This window comes from Nyctibius grandis, chromosome 5, assembly GCF_013368605.1.
Source record: "Nyctibius grandis isolate bNycGra1 chromosome 5, bNycGra1.pri, whole genome shotgun sequence".
Classification (NCBI taxonomy): domain Eukaryota; kingdom Metazoa; phylum Chordata; class Aves; order Nyctibiiformes; family Nyctibiidae; genus Nyctibius; species Nyctibius grandis.
The window spans coordinates 11,591,686-11,614,796 of NC_090662.1; the positions used below are offsets into that span (position 1 = coordinate 11,591,686).

A 23,111-nucleotide genomic window follows, 5' to 3' on the forward strand; every position below is an offset into this window, starting at 1 on the left:
GTAGGCCTCTGGGGGAAGCACAACTGGGAATTGAACACGAGCACTTTCCTGTTGAGCAGAAATTACATGGGCGAATGCTGGGTCCTTCGGGTAGGGAAGGGGCCAGTCAGAGCATTTCCAACCTTTATTCTGAAGAGGTGTTTCCAGAGCGTTAATCCATCACTGTGTTGCCCACTGCAACAGAACATCTAGTTTGTGGATGTTAGTTTGTGGATCTTAGCAGAGTTTAGTCACGAACTTGTGCTGATCTTCAGAGTCCTATCAAGGAGCAGAACCAGTGTTTTTTTGAGGAATATTCATGTTCATAACTGAATTGATGCCCTCTAGATACTGGCTAATGCTACCCTTAAACAGTGTGAGTCCCCAAAAGTGAGGAGATGCCTTAAGTTACACTCTAAGAAGTAAATCTGACATGGCCTTGTGCAAGCTGAACAACTAGACATTTCCAGTCTCTTTCCTCTGTGAATTCCTCCCACCTTTTACTCCACTCCAAACACCTTCTTTTCTTGATACATCCTATGCGAAGCAGTACCTCTGTGTCACATGACTCTGCAGTTATCTGTCACACCTTGCAGCAGAGGCCATCAGTGCTTTACACCACTGTCGGAAAGCGGAGGTGCTCCGATGAGCAGTTATAGCTGAGTATCTGAAGTGTTGCCATCTGATGTGGCAAAACCGTAAAGCCTATGGAGACCTACAAAAGCTGGGCTATAGGTACTCTTCAGGCCATGTGAGTCTACATGCTGCAGTATTGTTTTAGAAATTGCTATTTCAGACTTGCGTTCAAACCCTGAATCCTACATACCTACAGGTAGGTGGATAGGTGAAGACAACTGGGAGTTCTTCCCACCAGCTCCAAAGTGCCAGCTCCAATCCAGAAACAATGTAGATGAGTGACTGCATGCTTTACAGATTGCAACTGAAATATCATGCTGGCTTGGAGCCTGGGTAATGTGAACACTCAATTCTTCATTTGTGGATCTCAGCTTTGGTCCTTTTGCCACCTTTAAAATAGACATGAGCACTTTTCTGGTTTATAGAAATTGCTGTGAGTTAATACATTCAAGATGATGTGACCTTTAAATAGAAAGGATGTGAAAACATCATGAAAACCGGGTCTGCTCTTTCATTTTCACCTGTTGGAGTAATTAAATAAACAAAAATATAAATATAATTACAGAATTCTATTTAATTAAAGAAAAAAAATAAAATATATAAATATGTAAAAAGAAAGAAAAACAAGCAAAGAAACATTAACAACCCACAGATCGAAAAGAAAATCAACATTGACACTGAACTTTTAACTGCTTTAGTAAAGAAGCTAAGAAATATTTCCCTGGATTACTTTCTCCATTCGTACGGAGAATGTATAGTTACCACAGAGACTGGTATGCGTGAACACGGGTAACATAAAGGACGGGAGAGGGAATTTGTTCTGTGACTTTTCAACGGGATCTGAAATGAACGTCTGGGTTGGAGACGCGGTTGGGGCGGGGATGAAGCCCGAGGACTCGCGGCCGTGCCCCCAGGGACCCGCTTCCCGGAGCTGCCCCCAGGGACCCGCCGGGGACGGGACCCGGCGGAGGGCGAGGGCAGCCGCGCTGTTCCGCGCCGCGGAGCAAGCCTCTGCGGGCGCGCAGAGGGTCCCCTCCGCGCTGAGGAGCGCTTCTACAGCCAGCAGCGGGAAGAGCGACATTTAGATAGACATATATAAAGATATACACACAAATGCCGCCCAGGCTGGTGGCACACGGGCTGCGTGAGGCTGCTGCTTAAAAGGGAGGAGGCGGGGAGGAATTAAAATAAGGCACGAAGCTGTTTTTAAAAATAGCGTCCGGGCGGCTGGGAGGTGCGGCACGCGGCGCGGCGCGGCGCGGCCCGGCCCGGGAGTTCCTCGGCTGCCTTGTAAGGAGCGACCGCCACAGGGCCCGGCGCCCGCCCCCGCTCCCCGCCCTGACTTTCCCCCGCTGCCGGCGGGGAAGGCAGGAGCCGGGAGCGATCTGCCCGTCTCTCCAACTCTCTTCTCTTCTTTCCTCCTCTCCCTTACAGAAGCCCCCACCCCACCCCACCCCACCCCGCCCCGCCTGCCTGCCTGCCTCCCTCCTCCTCCTCCTCTTTCTGCTCTGCAATCAGGGGAATAAATCAGGGAAGGACACACACGCGCGAGCGAGCGGAGATCCGTTACAAAAGTAGCTCTGATGGCGGCGGATCAGATGAAGCTTGAGCTGCTGCTGGAGTAGCAGAGAGTAGAGTCTCTCTCTCTCTCTTATTTCTCTTCCCCCCTCTCCACCCACAGATCTCCATCGTTTCTCCTCCTCCTTCCCACCCTCGGCCGCGCTCCCGCTTCTCCGCACATCTCTGGGCTGAGCCTCCTGCGAGGGGGCGGGTTGGGGGGGAGCGGAGGAGGCTTTAAAAAACAACTGCCCCCCCCACACCACCACACACACAATAATTGAATTTATTATTATTGCCGTCTCGCCGACTTGGGGAAGGGGGATCGATCTTCGATCAGGAAGATGGCTGCTGGCTGGCTGCTAGTCTTTAGCCTGACACTTTTCCAGACCCTGGTGATGAACCACTCCTCGGAGGGACCTTTCCCTTCTGCCACCACGTAAGTCCCCGCGGGGTCCGGGGGTCCGGGGCGGGGGGCACGGCCGGGGTTGGGGGGGCACCTCTGTGCCGGCGAGAGCGCGGCGCCGGCCGAAATACAAAGGGAAATAAAGTAAGTCCGGGCAGAAAGTGTCGGTGAGGGAAAACTGCAGGATTTCGGCTGCTTTTGCTTGGGAAAGAGTCACGGTAGCTGAGGGTCCCTGCGGGGCGGTCGCCGGGAGGAGGGGAGGCTGCCCCGGTCACGGCCGCCGGCGGCACTTCTGAGGGGAAGGCTTTGCCTCCCAGCCCCGCTCCGGAGCAGATCCCAGCTCTAAATATACCCCCGGCAGCTCAGCCGTGCTCAAAGTTTCGAGTTACACAGAGCCCGCCTCCTCCTCCCACAAAGGTTATTTCAGCCTGGCTGGAGTTTCAACACTATTTTTTTTAAAAAAATTAAAACTTTCGCAATTTTATTAAAATTCACGCAAAAGACACATTTTCTTGCCTTCCTGCGGCTGGCGTGTGAAACGGGCAGGCGGGCATTGCTTTGAGTGTTGAGCCTGTGGTTAAGCTCACTCCTACCTGGCCGTGTGCCAGCGCACACCCTGAATATTTTGACAGCCGCAGGGTTTGTTTGGTGCCCGGGGTTGTCGCCGGGGTGTCGTGTGTGCGCACGCGTGTGCCACCCCCGAGGGCTTTTAACGTGCTTACAGCAACACAACTAAAGAACTGTTTTCTAAAGCCTTGGCCTTGCAAATCGTTACTTCTCAAAAAAAATCACCTTTGCGAGAGCCGGTGGATGCTCTCGGCGCAAGCAGCTTTATGTTTTGCGTGGCCGTAAGATAGAAATCTTTAAAACACTGCATGCTTATTAGCAGGAAAGTATTGCCCAGAGCAGTGTAAAGATCACATAATGAGAGCATGCAATAAAGGAAAGGCAAAAATAAGCCAATACATCATATTTGAGATTCGCCCACAGGTTGGGGGGGGGGAAAAACACACAACAAAACAACTATGGACTAATGACCGTGTATTATCCCTTTTTCTTCTTTCTTCCTCACCTTGTTATCTTTATTTTTTTTTTTTTTTTGGAAGCACTTACCTTAGTCCCTGAATCTGGGTTAAACCTACCAGTAGGTAACTTTTAAGTGGATGACTCACTTTAATGCATTTTACATAAGAAAAACAGTGCTAATGGTAGGCTTCCCTATTGTTTAGCGCTGGGTAGGATTTATTGCCTTCGTTCACCCTGCGCAGAAGGATGAGTTTACAGCAATTACCAGCAATGCATTTTCACCAATTAGTACTGCTGGTAGGTTGTTATAATTGGATTCAGTTCTGAGTATCGGTTCCATTGTGAAAGACTCAAAGGGATGCTCGCACTGTTAAATGAAAGAAAGGAATACAAAGATAAGTGTAAAATAACCACTTAGTATCTTCTAAGTTGAATTTATATAGCCTTTCATTGAAGGGAGAATTATCTTTTAAAATGTTCTCGTGTTGCAGTTTATAAAGATTAGCCGTGTAGAAGCACGAGTGACAAAACACAAAGCCAGGGCTATTTAAGTCAGTGCTTTTCTTGTGTTTGAGCTCCTGTATTTACTGTTTCTTATTGAGCTGATAAGGTTATCATACACAACTAATTACAATTTATCTTCTACATAGATTTTTCTGCTTTTAAAAGAGAAAGAAATATGGAACCTAGTGAAATTAAAAGGATACTGTATAAAAAGAATATTGTATAATTTCAAATAGAAGTCTAGATAATTTTTTAGCATAACTTTATGGGACTATTTCCTTAAAACTGCTTTTGTCCCTCTGTCCGTGTTTGCTAATTCCCTTCAGAATTTACCTTCACTGCCAGTCATGATAACAGAAATTGTCATCAGGGAAACACGTTATATAATATAACTTTAATTATAACTATACCTATGATTAAGTAATTCAGAATATGATGTTAGTCAATACCATTTCCATGTTCTACACAATCTACTTGCTGTTGGCTTTCTTTTTTCTCATTATTATTCCATTGAAATATTGTAGAAACAATCTATAGCGCATGTCCATCCTTCATAGTAATGCTTCCCCTTTGAAATTAAATCAAAGTGCAAATAAGGCTTGGTTCAATTAGAAGACAGTACAACAGGTTGATGCAGGGAGAGCTGCTTTGCAGAAAGTGATGTAACAGGTGAAAGAGAAAACAATTTTTGGATTCTTTTTTAAGACTTGACAGTTAGTGATGTTTTGGGTTTTTACTACAGAATACAAATGGGGAAAAACAAAGGGAAGTGGCACAAATGCCCTTAACGTGAAAGATTTTATATTTTAAGAATATTAAAAGTAGGAAAAAAAAAAAAACAGGAGAAGAGAATAAAGGAAAGAAAGGATATTAATAATTGAAGAACTGAAGGTTTGCTGACATCATGTTCTTAGCTACCTGCTTTCTCCCCATTATTTTCAGTCTCTTTTTCTCTTAGTTATAAAGTTGGTCTGAGGAAGCAGTATTTCCCAGCTGTTGTATGAAAAATGTGCATATTCAGGGCTATATAGTTCATGATTTCATCAACAACTCATTATTGTACAATCACTTTTCCTTCAGTCATCTGTTCCTTCTGCATCAGTAAATATTTTAACATGTGCCTTTGGTAAAACATTCAGAAGTACTTATCACCAACACAGTAGTATACAAGTATGAAACACTTTTAGGAAAAAATGCTGAAGGTTTAAGCAATGCCTCTTTGATAGAATCTGAGTCATTTGATTGATTTTACTTCTCTGACAAGGCAAAAAGGCTCTGATGTATTTACCCAGCAATGTATAGAGAATTTCAAGTGAAAGATTGTGCTGCATGAAATGAGAGCCTTAATTTTTCATCGAAAAACTGAGCAGGTGGTATAACCGCATTTATTGCTTCCTGTGTTGGAATATTTCACCACAAGTATTAAAGACTTCTTTAATGAACTATTTAAGTATAGCAGTAATTATATCTTGATCTTTAGCTATAAGGCTTAGCTGCTGATCGATACATATTAGGTTTCATAAAAATGTATCATTTTCATTCTATCATGTATTAGGGATCTATTATATGTTGCTACAGGGTATCATGCTCTTACTTTTAACATAGGGACTCCAAATACTTCAATTATACATGCAGCACAGCAGGTATTTTGCACTTATACGAGAATATTGTTGTATATAGTACTCCTGTCACTATAACCACACTACTGCTAACACAGTACGCAAAGGACTTCTTTCTTGCTAGCCGTTTATATTTATTTATCATCCACATCTATACAGACTTGAGAAAAAGATACTATTAAGTAAATGTAGTTTGTGTGTTTCCTGATAAAGGTAGCATAGGACTCAGTTTATTTCAGTTCTTTTATCTATACTGCATCAAAACAGATAGTCTTGAGTTTAAAAATATCTTGTAATTCTGAAGTATGTTTTTGACACAGTATGTCTTAGCAGCGTTGATATTTTTACTGATTGATAGTGTATAATGTACGTTATAAAGATGTACCTACTGCTTTCTGACTATAAACCTGTCTGTACTGTTTAAAAAAGAAGAAAACAACCAACAAAACAAAACAGATATTTTAATTTTGATAAACCTACAGATGAAGCCTTTCAATATCAATGGCACTGTTTCTGTAATTACATCATTCTGGATATAGCTTAATGCCTGTTTTTATTTTATTTTCTCTAATTTTCCTTCCCCACTCATTTTCTCTCTTTCCTTTATCTTTTTTCCTTTTTTTCATCCTCAGTCACTGTTCTGTATGCAGAGATTAAATTACACATTATATTCAAGACAGATCTGATACTTAGACAAATTGGCGTAAAACATCTGAGGATAAAAATAATGTACAGAGGATAAAAATAATATACATATGAACATATATATATATGTATGTATGCTGGCAGGAAATTTTTAGAAAAGAAGTTGTGTATTCCCATTTTTTATTTGCATGAATCATCCTCACTGTTTCGGTGTCATTAGGACAACTCAGGGAAGTCTGTGTGAGTCATATGAATTAGGGCTTGCACAACTGGGACATTCGTATTTTTGGTTTCTGCACATGGACTAACAAGTGTAGGTCTCGCTGAGAATGTAGCTGGGCTTGGTACACAGAGTCGCTCTCTATATAAAATCAGTGACTGAGTGTAGAGAGAAGATATGATGTGTTCTTTTCATCTGTTTTTGCTGTCAGATTTAGGGATTTTGACACCCCTCATATACATATAATCTCATTTTTAGCATAGAATCTGTGATAGAAGAATGCCAATTTTATTGCTGATGTTAATTAGAAAAGACAGCTGTGTTAATGGATTGTAAAATATCAGGCTCCTTCTCATTTGAAAATTGTATTTTCCAATCTATTTAAAAATCTTCATTATTAGGAAAAAAATAATCTGCTGAAGTGTCCCTTTGTATCAGTGAATTGGAAAGAAAGCCAAGAGATGTAATCTACTTAGAATCAAGGAAGTGCAATATCACCTCTTAGTGTTTTCTCAGCAGCTCACGTCTGAATGCTGAGCATTACGCAAGATGTATAAACCCACTGATATTTTAAAAAGTATTGCTCCAATCCGTTCTTCTGGTAGAAACATACTTAAAGATAAGTGCGAAACAGCTTGTTGATTGGTGTTGGTTTCTTTTTGAGAGTGTCTCTGTACATGTGGTAGTGATAAGTGCAAATTATTTGATCCACAAAGCATTTTTCTGTTTTACATATCTTATGGTGTAAATTGTGATTTTTTTTTTTTGTTTGTTTGTTTCTGTCTTAGACATTTATGCTGACATTTATGCTAGGGACTCTAAAATTAACAAGTTCTATAGATTTAAATTTTATTAAGTATGAAAATTCAGCTGAAAGCATAAAAATAAATACTGATCGTAAGAGACGAAATTTCATTGAAATAAATCAGCATTGTAGATGTTCTTGCCATCTTTCATTTTGCAGTGATGCTATTTTCAGAACTGCATTGCTCATACCCTGCAAAATGATTTTATCCAAGAATTCAGCTGCTAGAAAGAGAGCTGGAGCTTGGCAACACATTAGTCTGAAATGTATTCATTGTTAAATCGAAGGCCTGTTGTACAGATCTTAAAAATATTTATCTAGCAGAGCATTTTAAATTGATGGAAGCACGGTTAAATTGTTATTGCTTTAATCTTTTGTAACAAAGAAACAAAACAGACTATAGTTGCCCACTGATAACTGCGATCTGACATGCTTACGCCTTCATTCTTTCTTCCCTTCTGCGAGAATCCTTTACCCAAGGTAGTATTGTCTTCTAGATCAATGTTTGACTTAAACCTCTGCAAGACAGGGGTTGCAGTTTAGGAGGGTTTTAGTGGTTTAAGAGAAAAATGACTCATTCTCTCTGTTGTTGGACATAGTAGAAGCAGAATTGGGCCCCAGACTGTTCTGTACTTCTTTGCAGCAACAGAGGAGCTTTTGATCCCTGTGTGCTTGGGATGCATGTTGTGCTTACAGTGCTTATAAAGACCTTAGTAACAAAAGCTGATATTATGGACTACAGAAAATGTTGTTTTCTAGTGCCTTGTTAAAATATCTGCTTTAACAGAAGAAAAGATTTACCAGAACATAACATTGGAATAAAATCGTTGGACCATAGCTATAATTTGGTAAAGCCAGATGCCGTCCTTTATTTATGTCTTTTATGAATGCTGAATCAGACTTCTTGAAAGAAGGAATGACAGCTCGGTGTTCTCGGTATCCAGGTAAAACATATCTAGCACCTTGAAAATACACAGAACTTAAGTAGAAAATAATAACTGCATTTCTGCCCCCAACCCTGGGCAGTGCCTGGGTGTTGTGTCTTAGATCACTCTTGGCCCATTCCTGCATCAGCTTTTTCATTCCATCTACAGCTGCTGCAAGAGAGGTATCAATGAATACTTAAATGATTTGCATTTGAGATTACAGCTCTGATTTATTTCTCCTGTTGCATCTAATAAATAGCCTGATCCCACTCAACTTTTCTCAAACAGTATTTTGGGCGATGCTCTGTTTTGTAAGACCAGACCAAGAGCTGGATTTTGCATCAGTTGTGCCATTGCTTACTATACCAAATTGCTCATTGCTATTACAGAGTGTTTTGATTCTTCTTTCCCTCCTGTTTTCCAGCAGTAAAAGAGAACTGGAATCAATATTGTTTGCAGAATATGACTTTTATGTCAAGCAGTGCTATATAATGCACACAGTAGTGATGCAGGAGTGGCTCACGTTTAAGGTGTAAATATGTAACACTGATAGGAAAATCACTCTCAACTGAATTTATACTTCAGTGATGTTCATGGGTTGGATATTCTCAATTGAGGGTCAGACTGTGCTGCTGAAATTAAAAACTCCTGTTGATATTCTCAGGAAAAAAATTCAGTTTAAGAGTAGAGATTTTCAAAATATGCCTCAGCACTTTTTAATAGCCTAAAACTAATGGTGTATGCCTGCAGCTATTCAGCTCAAGAGAGATTTGTCTTTTCCTTCTCCAGTGCTTTCCAAACTATTTTTTGACCTACTCTGCTTCTAAGCAAACTCAATATTTCACACCTTCCTTCCTCACAGACTTAATAAATTTTGAGGGTGAAATGTAAAATATACTCCCTCTTTCAGAAGTACACTGTGACAAGAATATGGCTCACCATTTGATAATGCTACACTAATGATGTTAGGGAAAGGACCACGTTTTTTTTTGCTTATGTCCCTCCTTACAACACCTTTCTCTATGTGCCAACAGCAAACCAATGACAAAGAGCCGAATTTCTGTTCCTTGTATAATTTTTCCTATGTATTTACAAAGATTCTAACAAGTTTATGAAAAAGATTGACATTATTTTGCATCAACAAATCAGCAAGCTTTTGCAGTTAATTACAGTAATTCAAAATCAGACTTTTTTTTTAATCTGAGGCAGGCCTGAAATACCCATAGAATATGAATGTGAAGTTATAATATTGCTGACTGTTATAAAAAACGTTTTACTGGATTATTCACCCTCTTTTTAAATTACATTCTCACTCCCTCTCATTTGAGAGTTGGTCAGGATAAGAACCATAGTCTGATTCTGTAACAGATTTTCTACATAGAGATTTAAGCATTTTTCATTTTTGAAATTTCCTCTGTTTCTCCAGAGCCATGAATGTTGAGCCAGGAATGCAGAAAGAAGAGGATTTTTTTTTAAGAATGTGACCTACGGATCATATGGGCTAAGAATAATTTCTTGCACAGCAGCCATTATCTTTAACATGGAGGTGTATATTGGACCAGTGGTCCTGTTTTCAGCCCTTGTGCGTATAAAGCTTCAGTTGAAGTCTACAAGCAAAGACTCTCAAATTTATCCATTATAATAAGTTCTGATTCACTTCTGACCTTATTTGTGAAGTAAATAAGAACACAAAGGAGTTGCTGAGTCCACAGTCTAGTTTTTGTAGCAATCAGATGATAAGTTATGTTAATTTTTATTTAAAGGAGGAAAGCTAAACTTGGTTTGTCTAAACAACTTTCTAACTCAAGTGCTTCTGTTTCCTCTGTGCAGATCCCCACTAGGCTGGTCTAAAAGCTTAAAATGTTCTCCAGCGATATAATCTCTCCCTCCCTTATCTTTACTGGGATTTTTATTGTGTTTTGCTAAGCATGGACTAAATCTTCTTTCAAGTAGGCATCAAAATAAAGTTACATAAGTTTTCTGGGTAAGGGTGGCAGGACTAAGGCCTAAATCAAGGCATGCCATTTTTCTCAATTGTCACTTTTAATATCGTGCTGCATTTTTCTTTCTGCACTAAGGTAGTCTTAAACATACCAGTAAAAGGGAAGTTTTGGTCCTTCTTGGAATGAATAGAAATTTGCCACACCTGGCTTGTATTGACTCTTGATTAGAAATTCAAACCTTTTCCATAGGAGGAAACTGAGTCATGGGGGCTGTTCTGTTGAAGATAATTAAGTGAAACATTTCGCACTCTGAGCTGGAAGAATCATGTTTATTGACACTGCAAGAAGGAGGAGAGTAATAAAAGAGAGATGACTAGAAGTATGAATTACAATGTTAGCGTTTTTACTATTCCTTCCGCACTCTTACAGGTGAATAATTTACTCCGCTACAAGTAGATCCAATATCTCATTAGACTAGTCCAAATGTTGAGGAATAAGTTCAACAGTCCATTAAAAGGCAAGTTTTGATTTATGATATTCTGATGTGGACTAGTGGGAAAAATGGTTTATTTTTTAATTGACGAATGAACCCTTACAGTAATAATTTTTCCCCAGTGTGGATTTGAATAGTCTTTTTGGTAGAGATCTTGTGGATCCTAAATACAACCCTGTACTTGGAGGCAATACTCTTTACTTGGGGCGTGCTCTGCCCTATGACATGTGTTGATACTCTGTTTTGTGAGTTTAATCTGGAAATATGGTGGTTTCACACTCAGACAGTAATGCAGATGTTGCTTTTTTTTTGCAGTATATGTCTGGTTTCTTTTAGTAGATTGAATTAGAATGAAATATAATTCATAGTATACTATTCTTCAGTAAGGATTTAGAATACTTCCTTCAGAAATTATTGATTGTCCATAGTTTCTGTTAGTCTCATATGTAATTTTATTCTTTTTACATATGGTGTAACAAGTCCATTAGATTTTTTTTCAAAGACAGTTTAAAGTGAAGAGACGTACATGTAGGAATGCGTGGTGAGAGATGGTGGAAATTGAGGGAAGCGAGCAATGAGCTTTCTTGCACCATCGTCTTCTGTGGAAAGTTATCGTTCGTTAGGATGGTTAGCTGTGTGTATATTTCCTAATGCAGCAAGTATTTCTTGATCTGAGACTTTTCTCATAAATGAATTCAGTGGCACCCATTTTAAAAAAAAGAGAAACTAGAAATAGAAGAGGTAATAGGCTTTTTAATTTACTTTAGTCAGAAATATTCTGATTTTGTTTTCTATGGTGTACATGCTGAATTGCGTGTATCTTGGCTGAGCTCTTTATCATTATATGTCTCTATTATTATCTGCCTCCCTTTATCTACCTTGTATTATTTCTTAAGTTTTGTGTCTCAGTTTTCCACACTAATTTCTCTCAGTAAAGTAGGAAACTTCAGTATCTTACCATTTAGTCAGGCAAGGGTTTATTGTCAAGGTTAGTTTGTTAGCTGATGCCTCTAAAGCCCTCTGTAGCTGAAAAGTGTTGTTAAGCTGATAAGCCTTGTTTATTAAGATATGTGGTTGCTATATTCCCCCATTACTTCAGAAACTTGCATGACCAAACCTTTCATGGATGGATAATACCTCTGGTTTACCTGGTTCTCAAAGTTGTTTTTTTTAATAGAATCTTTGTAGAAAAGGTACCATCATATCTGCTTCTTTTGGTAACTTGAGATCTGGAGAGTTAGAAGAAGTTAATCCCCACGCTCTTTACTTCTTGGATGTACACAGATTGTAAAACATAAGCTTAACAGCATTTTTAGAAACTAACAGGAGTCAGCAAAAATCTGCAGACAGTATCGTGAAAAGAAGCCAGCATATGAGTCATGCCAACGCTATGCGCTAGTTGCACTCCTTTGCCACATTGCAAATCGTTCTCATTGTTGAAATCAGTTGGTGCTGTAGATGCCCAGTTTATCTGAAATCTGTGCTGTGAATATTTTGTACTTTCCAATTAAAACAGGGTAATAGGTGGGGACAATACTAGCCATGGGTTCATGACACTTGAGTTTATTAACCTGGTCTGCTACCTGCTTCTTTTGCAGCACTAGCTACTGCTGGTTTTATTCCTTCTGTTCCCATTTCTAAAATGGGAATGATACCTCATTGCCGTCCTGCTTGAATAAATGTCTTGCATATTGCAAGGTGTCCTGCTTCTGTGAGAAGAATGGTCATAAAAGTACATAATTAGTGCTGTTTAGGTGGTCCGGCATCAACTTATTTCCATTTATGGACTAGTAGCATGCCTAAGATGATCGTTAGCAATCACTAATTACCTGATAATCACCAAGGCTGTTAAATTTAAGTAGGAGTAACATAGTTTTCATTGCAATTATTTTGGCTTGCCACAAGCAGTAACAACCGAAGTGTAGTCCTTACCAATATTTTGTTTGGTTTTTACCAAACCACTTTTCTTGCCTTAGCATCTTCTTGGATTAGATTTTCATCTGTTGTGAATATATTTTAGATTATGCGGGTAAATATATAAGCTGGGAGAGGATCACAAATATGTGCAGGAACATGTCCTAAGGAGATTTCAGTATACGATACACATGGGGAAAAGCTTTGCGGTAACTGAAAGCAGAATCTGGTTCTTATAGTCACTTTTGACTGATTAGAAATACATGAAGGATTAATTGGTTTGTTGCATGACTAAAAGTATGTCTCAGGATATACTCTAAATGTCTTCAGAAATTACTAGGTACCCAATTTCATCCTTCTTTGCACCAGTGTAATTTCAGCAAAATGAGTATCAGTCCTGTATCATTTAAATCCTGAGTGCAAGGATGAATCCACATAAAATAATTTCTGATTAAACATATACAGGTTTTATCACAATGGAGTAAGTCATCACTGTCAAGGCCTGATTGTAAAAATTACATGAAATAAAATGTAATACATGATCGTATTAGGCTATACAGAGGGGAATAGTAAGATATCACAAAGAAACCATGCGTGGTATCAGATGTGGTCATTTGTCTTCCTTTTAAATGATAAGCTCTGACACCACTTCATTGTCCGTGCCCCACTGAGCAAGTGTCCATGCAAAAAAGAACTTCTTAATGTGCCGAAAGGCATTGAAAAATGTTCCCTTAGATTAGGAACAAACACAATTTTATCTACATATGGAATTGTAAGGAAGAAATACTTTCCTTTTTAAAATACTGTAATGTCTAGTAATGTGCAGGATAACTGTAACTGACTTTCACAAATTTACTTTTTGTGTTTTTTTTTTCCCTTAAGTAATTAGTTCTAGAGCTTGGCACTGCAATTTGGAATGGTAGGAACGATAGAAGTCATTTATTTTCACCTCTCGTTATGCACAACCAAATAATTTGTTCACCTTCTGGTATGAAATCTTGATTTTTCAGGTTATTACATTTAAAATCAGCAAAACTTTATGGGTTTTTTTTTCCAGTGAAGCTGTGTTTACTCTGAAAGGTGATGTTGATACTTTATGGGTACATGAGGTGAAATTCTAATGTGACAGCTGCTTTGCTATAGGAACCACTTGGCCAGTATCACCACAGTGTAAGTGTTCCTAGTATAGAAACACCCTCCCAGGCTGCAAAATTGGGATTAAAAGCACCCGTCACTTCCTTGCATGGATGATGAGAGATATAATTAACAAATGGCCGTAAAGAATATTGTAGTAGATGTGTAGAACAGTACTTTACCTACAGATATTCTGCTGCTAGTGATTTTTCTTTGCATAACTCCATTTATTTATAGAATAAATTCTTCTATGGCCTGCAAAGTAGTTTTGCATAAAAATGCTCAGTTATTCTTACAGATACCCTTACTTCTATAAACACTTTATGTATTCAGTAGTGATGCTTTCAGCTTGGCAAACACAGGTTAAACATTGGTAATCAAATATTTTGTTCCTCATATCTAATTACCTGGGGCATCTGTTTCTTTTCAGTGAATAGTATTCTAACTCTACAATTGTCCCATTACTCTCCGTGGGATTAATCTCTTTATAGATTAAAGTGCTGATCAATCTTTAAAAAAATCTAAGTTAAAAGTAAGTTGTCTGATTCTAAAGCTGAACACTTGAAAACTAGGAAATGCAAAATATTGAAATTGCCTTATGACCTTAAATTGTTTTCTGTATATATTTTCATTGTGATCCAGTCTTCAGTTACAAGATCAACCTTTATTTTTTCTGCTGGAAACACATTTCATTAAGGATATGAAATAGATATACAAGGGCAGAATTATGCTTACATGTGCTTGCATATTAAAATGCAGATGAATTCTTATTTTGATTATTTGACTTTACAGCTTTTATGATTTTGACTTAATAAGAGGGTTTTTTCTATAGCTTGACAGGACAAGGGGCAATGGGTGCAAGCTGGAACACAGGAGGTTCCACATAAATATGAGGAAAAACTTCTTTACGGTGAGGGTGACCGAACACTGGAACAGGCTGCTCAGAGAGGTTGTGGAGTCTCCTTCTCTGGAGACATTCAAAACCCGCCTGGATGTGTTCCTGTGTGATATGGTCTAGGCAATCCTGCTCCGGCAGGGGGATTGGACTAGATGATCTTTCGAGGTCCCTTCCAATCCCTAACATTCTGTGATTCTGTGATTCTGTGATTCTGTAATTATTCAAAATACAACTCCAATGTAAGACTAATATGACAGGTATATTTTGTAGATAACTTTGTTAAAGGTAGATTACCTTTGTAAAGGTAACAACTTCCACTACATGGACAGATTGCAGAAGCATTTGCGTCTGAGAACTGAAAGTAAAGTATTAGCCAAATGTTATTGTGTGAACCCGAAAGCTATAGTAAAGATACCCTACGCAAAGAGATGTTTTTGAGATATATTTGGATGTTTTCTATTGCTAGGACAATTGCTGTCTGATCCTGTGTTTTTTATGCCGTGTGACTTCAATAATTTGTACAGCCCTTCACTGGGCAGGAATTATTTCTTAGATGAATTTTTTCCTGAAAATTTACAAATAGGAAATGTCAGCAGTATACCATAGAAATACAGACCGTTCTAGTTACCTACGTGGGTAAGAAACTCATGCTTCTTGTGTGTCTAGCTCTATATTTAATCTTGTGGTGGTTTTGGGAGCAACTATATCCAAATTTAAGAGATTTCACGAATAGCTGAAATTTTAGATTTCTGGTGTATCCAATCCAAATTTCATGTACTGACACTTAATGATGCGTATTTGGATAGAACTTAGTCAAGGCTTTCTAAATGGCCAAAGAGAGTATCTGCAAACCGGGGATCATCTGCAAAATAATTCATTCAAAGACTGCTTAAAACAAAGTAGTTCTGCATCTCCTATAATGAAACATCCCTACAATATCTGCAAAATAATAAAATAAATCTGTTTGTTTTTTTTTAACTTGCAGGATTGTAAGTATATTTTAGTCCAAAGTCCTTAAACTAATATATGATAGGTAAATATAGACTGTATGAAGTACACTTTTTTGTTTGTTTTTGTGGCATGGATCTTCTAATTTAACAGTAATTTCGACAGATTCCAGTTTGTGGTTTGTTACTATGTGATTTGACATGGACACACACCCTCCAAGCGACATTTCTTTCACCTGGGAAAACTGGATAATAAACTAATGAAGGTTCTCTTGGCTGATAATGCTGTCTGTTTTCAGAATGGAGCAATTACACAATCTTTTTAGCACTTAACGTCTATCTAAACAAAAAAATCAATGCAAAAATAAGGGCTATTTACAGTGAAGTATTGTTATTTTACATTGTGTAGTTCTCTGAGAGCCTGAAATGATGCTGAAATGATACAGTCAAAAAATTCTTAGGAGCTTTAAAACTAGCAGTTTAATGGTCTCCTGATTTTTCTCTCAGCTGAAGTAATTCACCACTATTTGTCTGTCTCCATACAAATGTAATGCCTTATCATTACCACACTTACTTTTTGTTTTAGAAGAAAAGCTCATTCTATGCGTCTCAAAACTAGACATGGTTTGAATTCACATGGTTTCAAAGTTGTAAGTTAGGACTGGGTTAAAGCTTCCAATCTATTTATTTACAAAAATGAAACAGGAGTTTCAGAGTCTGTTTTTTTCTGTTCTTATTCAGTTTTCCCTTTCATCTGTGAATTCTTCAAAAGGGCATAGAGAACTGTTTGGATAATGCTTTCAAAATGTAATACGCTGTGTAAGTGGTGATATTTTCTATTACATATCAGAGCAGAATAAAAGTTTGAATACAAATTGCTATTAGAATTATGCTAAAGATAAATGCCTATTCAGGTTATCAGTTGCTTCTCAGACTTTACTTACAAATTAAGGTGAGAAAAATTCAAATTAAATATACACAATGCCTTGATAGTGCAACTAGGTAGCCTGTGGATTCATTCTCTAAAAGCTTTCGTGGTGCTTCTGAACCGTTAAGCTTCTAAATTTGTACTAAAGAGAAATTTGAAAGAGCAAAAGCTCTATCCTGTATTACTTGGGAGCTGGACAGTATTTTTTCCATTGCTTAACTGTTTTCTTTCCAACTGTTATATTATTAAAAAGGAAAAAAAAAAACAAACCCCTTTTCATTTTTAAGTTCACTTAGAAGGCAGAAGTATGGAATGGTGTCATAATATGATTCTCAATAAAACATATCTACTGTAGACTTTGACTTTCAGATTTTTGGATCAGGTACCGCATTAGCTGGTTCATCTGAAGGAATTATCACTAAATGACTCGGATACAGCATATTCCCTGGAAACCTTCAAGGTCAGGTTGGACGGGGCTCTGAGCAACCTGATCTAGTTGAAGATGTCCCTGCTCATTGTAGGGGGGTTGGACTAGATGACATTTAAAGGTCCCTTCCAACCCAAACTATTATCTGATTCTATATTTTTTTACTTGATTTTCAAAGACTTCTTTCAGTAGAAGATTTGTGGATAGTTTTAAAGGCTTATACATACAACATCGTTGTTGCCAGCCTACTCCAAAGAAGTACTGTAATGATGACTTATGTCCACTTTTGTCTTAGGTCACATCTTTTAATGAAATTAAGCTTGGCCTTTTCTGTTAGCTTACTATGGGACAAAATAATGCTAAAGCTGCATGGAAACGGTCTGTCATCCCTGATTTTTGTGTGGTGGTAAAAGAATTTCAAAAAGTCATAGAAATTATGTACGAAAAGGATTCTGTTGCATCATTTATTATGTCTCTGATTCATTCCTGAATATAATTTCTAGTATGGCTGAATTTATTGTGTACAATTCAATTTAACATATGTGAACGATGCAGTATCTCAGACCAGGTGACTGAGTGTTCCCCTATACAGACCTCAAACAGCAGCAGTGCATGCGTCGTATACGTGTGTCTCTGTTCTTATTAGCGTAGCACTTGGAAGCTCCAATCAAGAAACAAACCCCATATTATTATGGATTCTGTATGACAGAAGCTTATGAGACAGAGATTCTTAGATAGAAAGTTTGGCATGGAAACAGCATCGCTAGTAATGATAAAGCAATATAGTTTATGTCTCCTGAGGGTTTTCTCTGATAATACCTGTAAGGGAACAAATAATGGCAGGGGTAATATTATGTATACTAATGTGTGTGCACCTCTAACATGATGCAAGACAGCCAAATCACTTTATATAATCTTTTCTCCTATGTGTTCATTGCTGGTATCAATGTAGGACAGACATACTTGTAATGCAGGCAGACATTAAATGGTTGTATTGTTTAGTACCCAAGAGGATGGTACAACCTCTGCCGTAGGTGACACCATTAGTGATAGACAGGACAGAACAGTAGTTTGCCCAGTACTTAGTACAAGGCTCTTAGTCTTTTGTAAATATATGTTGTTACCCTTTAGGACTTCATAAAACTTCGTAGATCTCTCTTATCATTCTTATCCTGCAGATGTTTTTGCATGTGCATATTTCTGGACAGTCCAGTTGTGCTACAAATAGTAAAAAAAATATTTGTAGGACTGGGCACAGCTAGTTTATTATAGGAGCTAGATGCATTGATTTATTACAGTACCTCTAGTATGGTCCTGTTCTGTCTTCAGACTATGGTCAGTCAAAGAGACTTAAATTTCTGTATCTCAGCTTCAATGTATTTTTGACAGCTGTTAAGGCTGACGTCCTTCGTATGAATACACTGGGATTGCATTGGTTTTGATGGGAGTAGCGTGTGATATGTTTTAACTGTTGCTACATGCTTTGCCTTATTTCTACATGCTAGCATTATTATTGATACTGTACAGCAGTATTATACTTTCCCAGTATGATGTATGGTAATAACTAGTAGGCTATTCTGTAACTGCAGAATTACAAATGATAGAACATTAATCTACATGACACCCAAAGAAAAAAAGCACTAAGCTTTTCAAAAATATAAACTATACTTCAAACCTAAATTTATAAAGTTCTTTTAAAAACTGCTAGTAACTGTGTGACCTTAGACATATCACATGGTTATCTTTGCCTTAGCTAATCGGCCTGCACTGTGCATGTCATTACCACTATGCACCGAGCTAGGCACAACGACTTGCTCTGGATCCGATTTCCAGCAAGTACTGAAACATTTAATCCTCTGTCTTTTAAACTATGGGAGAAATGCATGGATGTAGATTGCAAAACTCATGTTGATGTCAGTAAAGCCATGATTTTGCCGTATACAGTTTGAAGTTATTTCTGTGACATTAAGGTACATGGAACTATGGCATGCATGAGTTGATCATATGCAAATTTCCTCCGTGTGCCTTAAGTTCTTTATTGAGCTGAATGTAAGTTCATTGTCTTCCACGTTTTTATATTCATTTGCCTCTTGCCTCTCTATAATTAAAGTTAGTATCTACATAAACATTATGTACACTTAGCAGATGAGCTAAGTGTAACTACTGACCAGTGGTTAAAACTAGCTGGTAGGCAAATAATTAGAATTACTTTTGAGAAGATTCAGGGGTATTTGTGCAGTTGCTGTCTGTGCTTTGTGTCCAAACTGAAACATCCACATTCATGGGTATTTAATGTCTTTCATGAGGACTGAGCATTTTCTCTCACCCCAACATGCACATCATTAATTTTTAACAAATAAATATGCAGTTTGTCTGCTACTGTTGGGAAGAAAAGCTTTTTTGTTTGCTTTCTGATAAAGTAATAGTTACTGAAACTCAAATTAATCTTGGCCAGTAATAGATATTGTTTGTGGAACGCTGGGAAATACTTAAAGCCCATTTGGTTTCCTTTTCTGAAAAAGAATGCGAGAAATCTGGTGGTGAATCAGATATTGTTTAAAAAGTTTCTGGGATTGTTATGATATGAGTCAGGAAAGGTGGTGTGAAATTCAGTTTCTTTGTTTAGGAATTGCCATGTAACATTTAGAAAGGGCTATGTGTGTAAACTTAAATAGCATCATTTTCCCTACTTCCCCAGCAGTGCTATTTCTTTATCCCTAACCTGTATAAACCCAAATATTTCTGCTTACTGGGAGATCAAAAATTTGAAAGGAGTGGTGCACCTCAGGTGGGATGAAGGCAGCATCCATGCGTTGAAAGCAAGCTCCTGTTACAGCTGGATACCCTTCCATTTGAAATGCAGAACTCTCTGTTTAAAAAAAAGAAAGGGATCTTAAGCCTTTACAATAGGACAGGTTTGTTAATTGGTTGCATAGTGTTATTTAAAAAAACCTACGTGATTTTCCTTTTGTTACATTCACATACGTATCTGTGCATCATTGCTATAGAAAGAAGCGCTGTCAGATTAGCAGAGAGCAGCCTGGATTCAGACAGATGCCAGCCAAAGCTGGAAAACCCATTTCCAGTGACATTGCTAAGCACGGGGATGAATATTTGCTAGAGTTCACTTTGGAATGAAAATGTCGCTGCAAAGGCTTCGTGCTTTCAGCTAAGGAGCGGCAGGGAAAGGGACCCACCTGAGGAGCACAGGTTTGACACGGTCAGACTGTGTCCAGCTTTGAGTATCGCTGTGGCGTCCTGCGGAAAGCCAGAGTTGCTGATAACTAATGAGGTCCGTACCCTGTTCAGAGCACTCACTGACAGCATGTCACAGAGCAGGGCATAATATAAACAATAAGATTTTGCTCTGTTTTCATTATTGCTCTTTGTTGTTTTTATTTTTAACTCCTTGCTACAAGAGATGGGTCTCTGGATTGCTTGCTCTGGTGCACACACTTTCTTTTTTTGCTGGCTGTCTCTCTCTCTGACTCTTGACAGGTGTAAGGAGGATCCTAAATATAGAAGCCACCCATCAGTTGGCTTCAGCAATCAGCAAGCACTGATTTAGCATTTCTCTTAACCAGCTAAGCTCCAGAAGGGTGTTTCTTTTAAATGTTTGTAAATTTATTCAATTATAAGCTTTCTTTAAAATTATTAGCAAACCAGGTTATCCTATAGCATGAAGAATACCATAAGCAAACATGTCTCAGAAATGATAGTTGTCAGCAATGGCTCTTGTGATGGAAAGGAGAGAAAAATACTTTTTAAAGAACTCCCATATTTTAGCAGTTTAGTTAATGGTGCAATATCACATTGGGGAAAACACTGACACTAGGTGTAAGTACAATCACCAGTTTTTAGATGAAGGAACACACTTTCAGACATAAATAACTGTACACTTTCCTATGAATTTTTCCTCAGGAGAAGAGACTTAACTGCAAGTGTACTGATGAGCTGGGGTTTAGTTTGCTATACACAGAAATCAGGCGCGTGGTGAGAAATGCAGTTGTCCTGGTACTGAATCTTTATAGTGCTCAATAAAAGTATTTTTAACACAGAGTAATATTTTTCATGATGTACATTTGTTTATGCCTCTGTTGAGGTCAGCACAATACTGATACTTAAAAATTAATTGGCTAAATTTAATAATTACTATTGCAAACAGTTCTAATTAGGATATTTGAAAAAAAAAGAGTTGCATCACTACATTAAAGACAACATAGACGTTTTGTGTTAGTCTGTACGCAGGTGTCTCAAATTCTTTCTCTTCCTTGTCACCAGTTGCCGTTAATATTCATAGGAATATTTCACAGCCTACACAGAAGAGAATGAGATCCTAAAATTCAGTATTTAGTTGTGAGAAGTGAGTTGCATGTGATGAAGAACCTTTTTGATACTGATTTGCTTTGATTTTTGTTGTACGATTGTAATACACTTCTAGGGTGTTAAACATTGTGTTAAACAGAGGAACGCAAGTGAAGTCAGTGCCTTTATGTGGCCCAGAAAGGCAGTAGTACTTTTTTCATGATAGTTGTAGTGGTTACACGTGGCCTGTCTGGTTGTGAAAAATTCTGTAGCAAAATATAACATGGGTTTGTTATGCTTATGTAAGGTTTTATTTTTGGTAACCTGTTCTCCCTATACCCAGCCATGAGAAACAACCTGTTCCCCTCTTTCTTTTTTTACTGTTTTTAAACTGGTATAATTTATTGCAAGCTTCTGCCACGTCTGGGACATCTGCTTAGGTGGTTGATGGAGAGTGATTAAAACCTGCAGAAAGAAGTAAGAAGGCTGCTAGGTAAAAATAGCAGGACTGGCCCTGAGAAAAGGAAAAACAGTTTAAGGTAGAAGATGTTTCCTAGAAAAGGATACTTTCTCAAGTGTGGGACAAGAGATATAGGGATAGATCTAACTTTCTTGATACAGATAGTCTCAAGCTTTATACCTGAAAAACCAAACTGAATCTGATGCACCTTCTAGGTAGAAGCTCTTTTGTATTTCACAGATTAGAACTTGGACCTGCTGAAGCATAGTTATGAACTTGAGTTTTTGGGTTCAAGGGAAACTGAATATTCTTCAGTGTGGGCTCGTGTGATCTGACTGCAACTTATCAAAGGAGCAAACCAGAATTGCCATAAACTGATAATGCAGCTACCTGAACACAGCTTTAGCTGCAACCAGCGGCTGCTATCATAGAATCATGGAATGGTTTGGGTTGGAAGGGACCTTAAAGATCATCTAGTTCCAACCCCCCTGCCACAGGCAGGGACACCTTTCCACTAGACCAGGTTGCTCAAAGCCCCATCTAACCTGGCCTTAAACACTGCCAGGGAAGGGGCATCCACAGCTTCTCTGGGCAACCTGTTCCAGTGTCTCAGCACCCTCACAGGAAAGAATTTCGTCCTAATATCTAATCTAAATCTACCTTCTTTCAGTTTAAAACCATTCCCCCTCATCCTGTCACTACATGCCCTTGTAAAAAGTCCCTCTCCCGCTTTCCCATAGGCCCCCTTCAGGTACCGGAAGGCTGCTAGAAGGTCTCCCTGGAGCCTTCTCTTCTCCAGGCTGAAGAGCTCCACCTCTCTCAGCCTGTCTTCATAGGAGAGGTGCTCCAGCCCTCTGATCATCTTCGTGGCCCTCCTCTGGACTTGGTCCAACAGCTCCATGTCCTTCTTATTTTGGGGGCCCCAGAGCTGAACGCAGTACTGCAGGTGGGGTCTCATGAGAGCAGAATAGAGGGGGAGAATCACCTCCCTCAACCTATTAATCATGCTGCTTCTTCTTCACGCTTATACTATGGTAGGCAAACACATCTCTGCTGAGGTATGAGCCACCAGGATGAAAGGAAGAACTTCTTGTTTGAAAACGCTTGTGCATCTGCTAATTAGAAGTTTATTCTCTTCTCAGTCCTCCAAATTTATTTTTCAGTGCAGCACTGTGTTTTTCCTAGTTGGCTAGAGACCTGGCTAGATTCTGTCTGCCTTTGGTATATCATTTGCTGAATACAGTGGGAAGAACTTTTCTGCTGAATTTATTTTACCAGCCTGGTGTTTATTAGACAGAAGAGGTGGTAGTCTCCTCTCACAAGGATTGTCCTTTAGTCA

The 23,111-nt window shown here is 38.6% G+C and overlaps 1 protein-coding gene across 4 annotated transcripts in view; it reads left to right on the top strand.

The window, feature by feature from the left end:
* The first annotated feature begins 1,980 nt into the window (after positions 1-1,980).
* Positions 1,981-23,111, top strand: part of CACNA2D1 (calcium voltage-gated channel auxiliary subunit alpha2delta 1) — a 453,094-nt gene continuing 431,963 nt past the window's right edge. For all 4 annotated transcript variants that reach the window (XM_068400329.1, XM_068400331.1, XM_068400330.1 and 1 more), the window contains exon 1: positions 1,981-2,611. In XM_068400329.1, the coding sequence (XP_068256430.1) occupies positions 2,517-2,611 (95 nt within the window). In that variant the 5' untranslated portion in view covers positions 1,981-2,516. The remainder of the gene's footprint in view (positions 2,612-23,111) is intronic.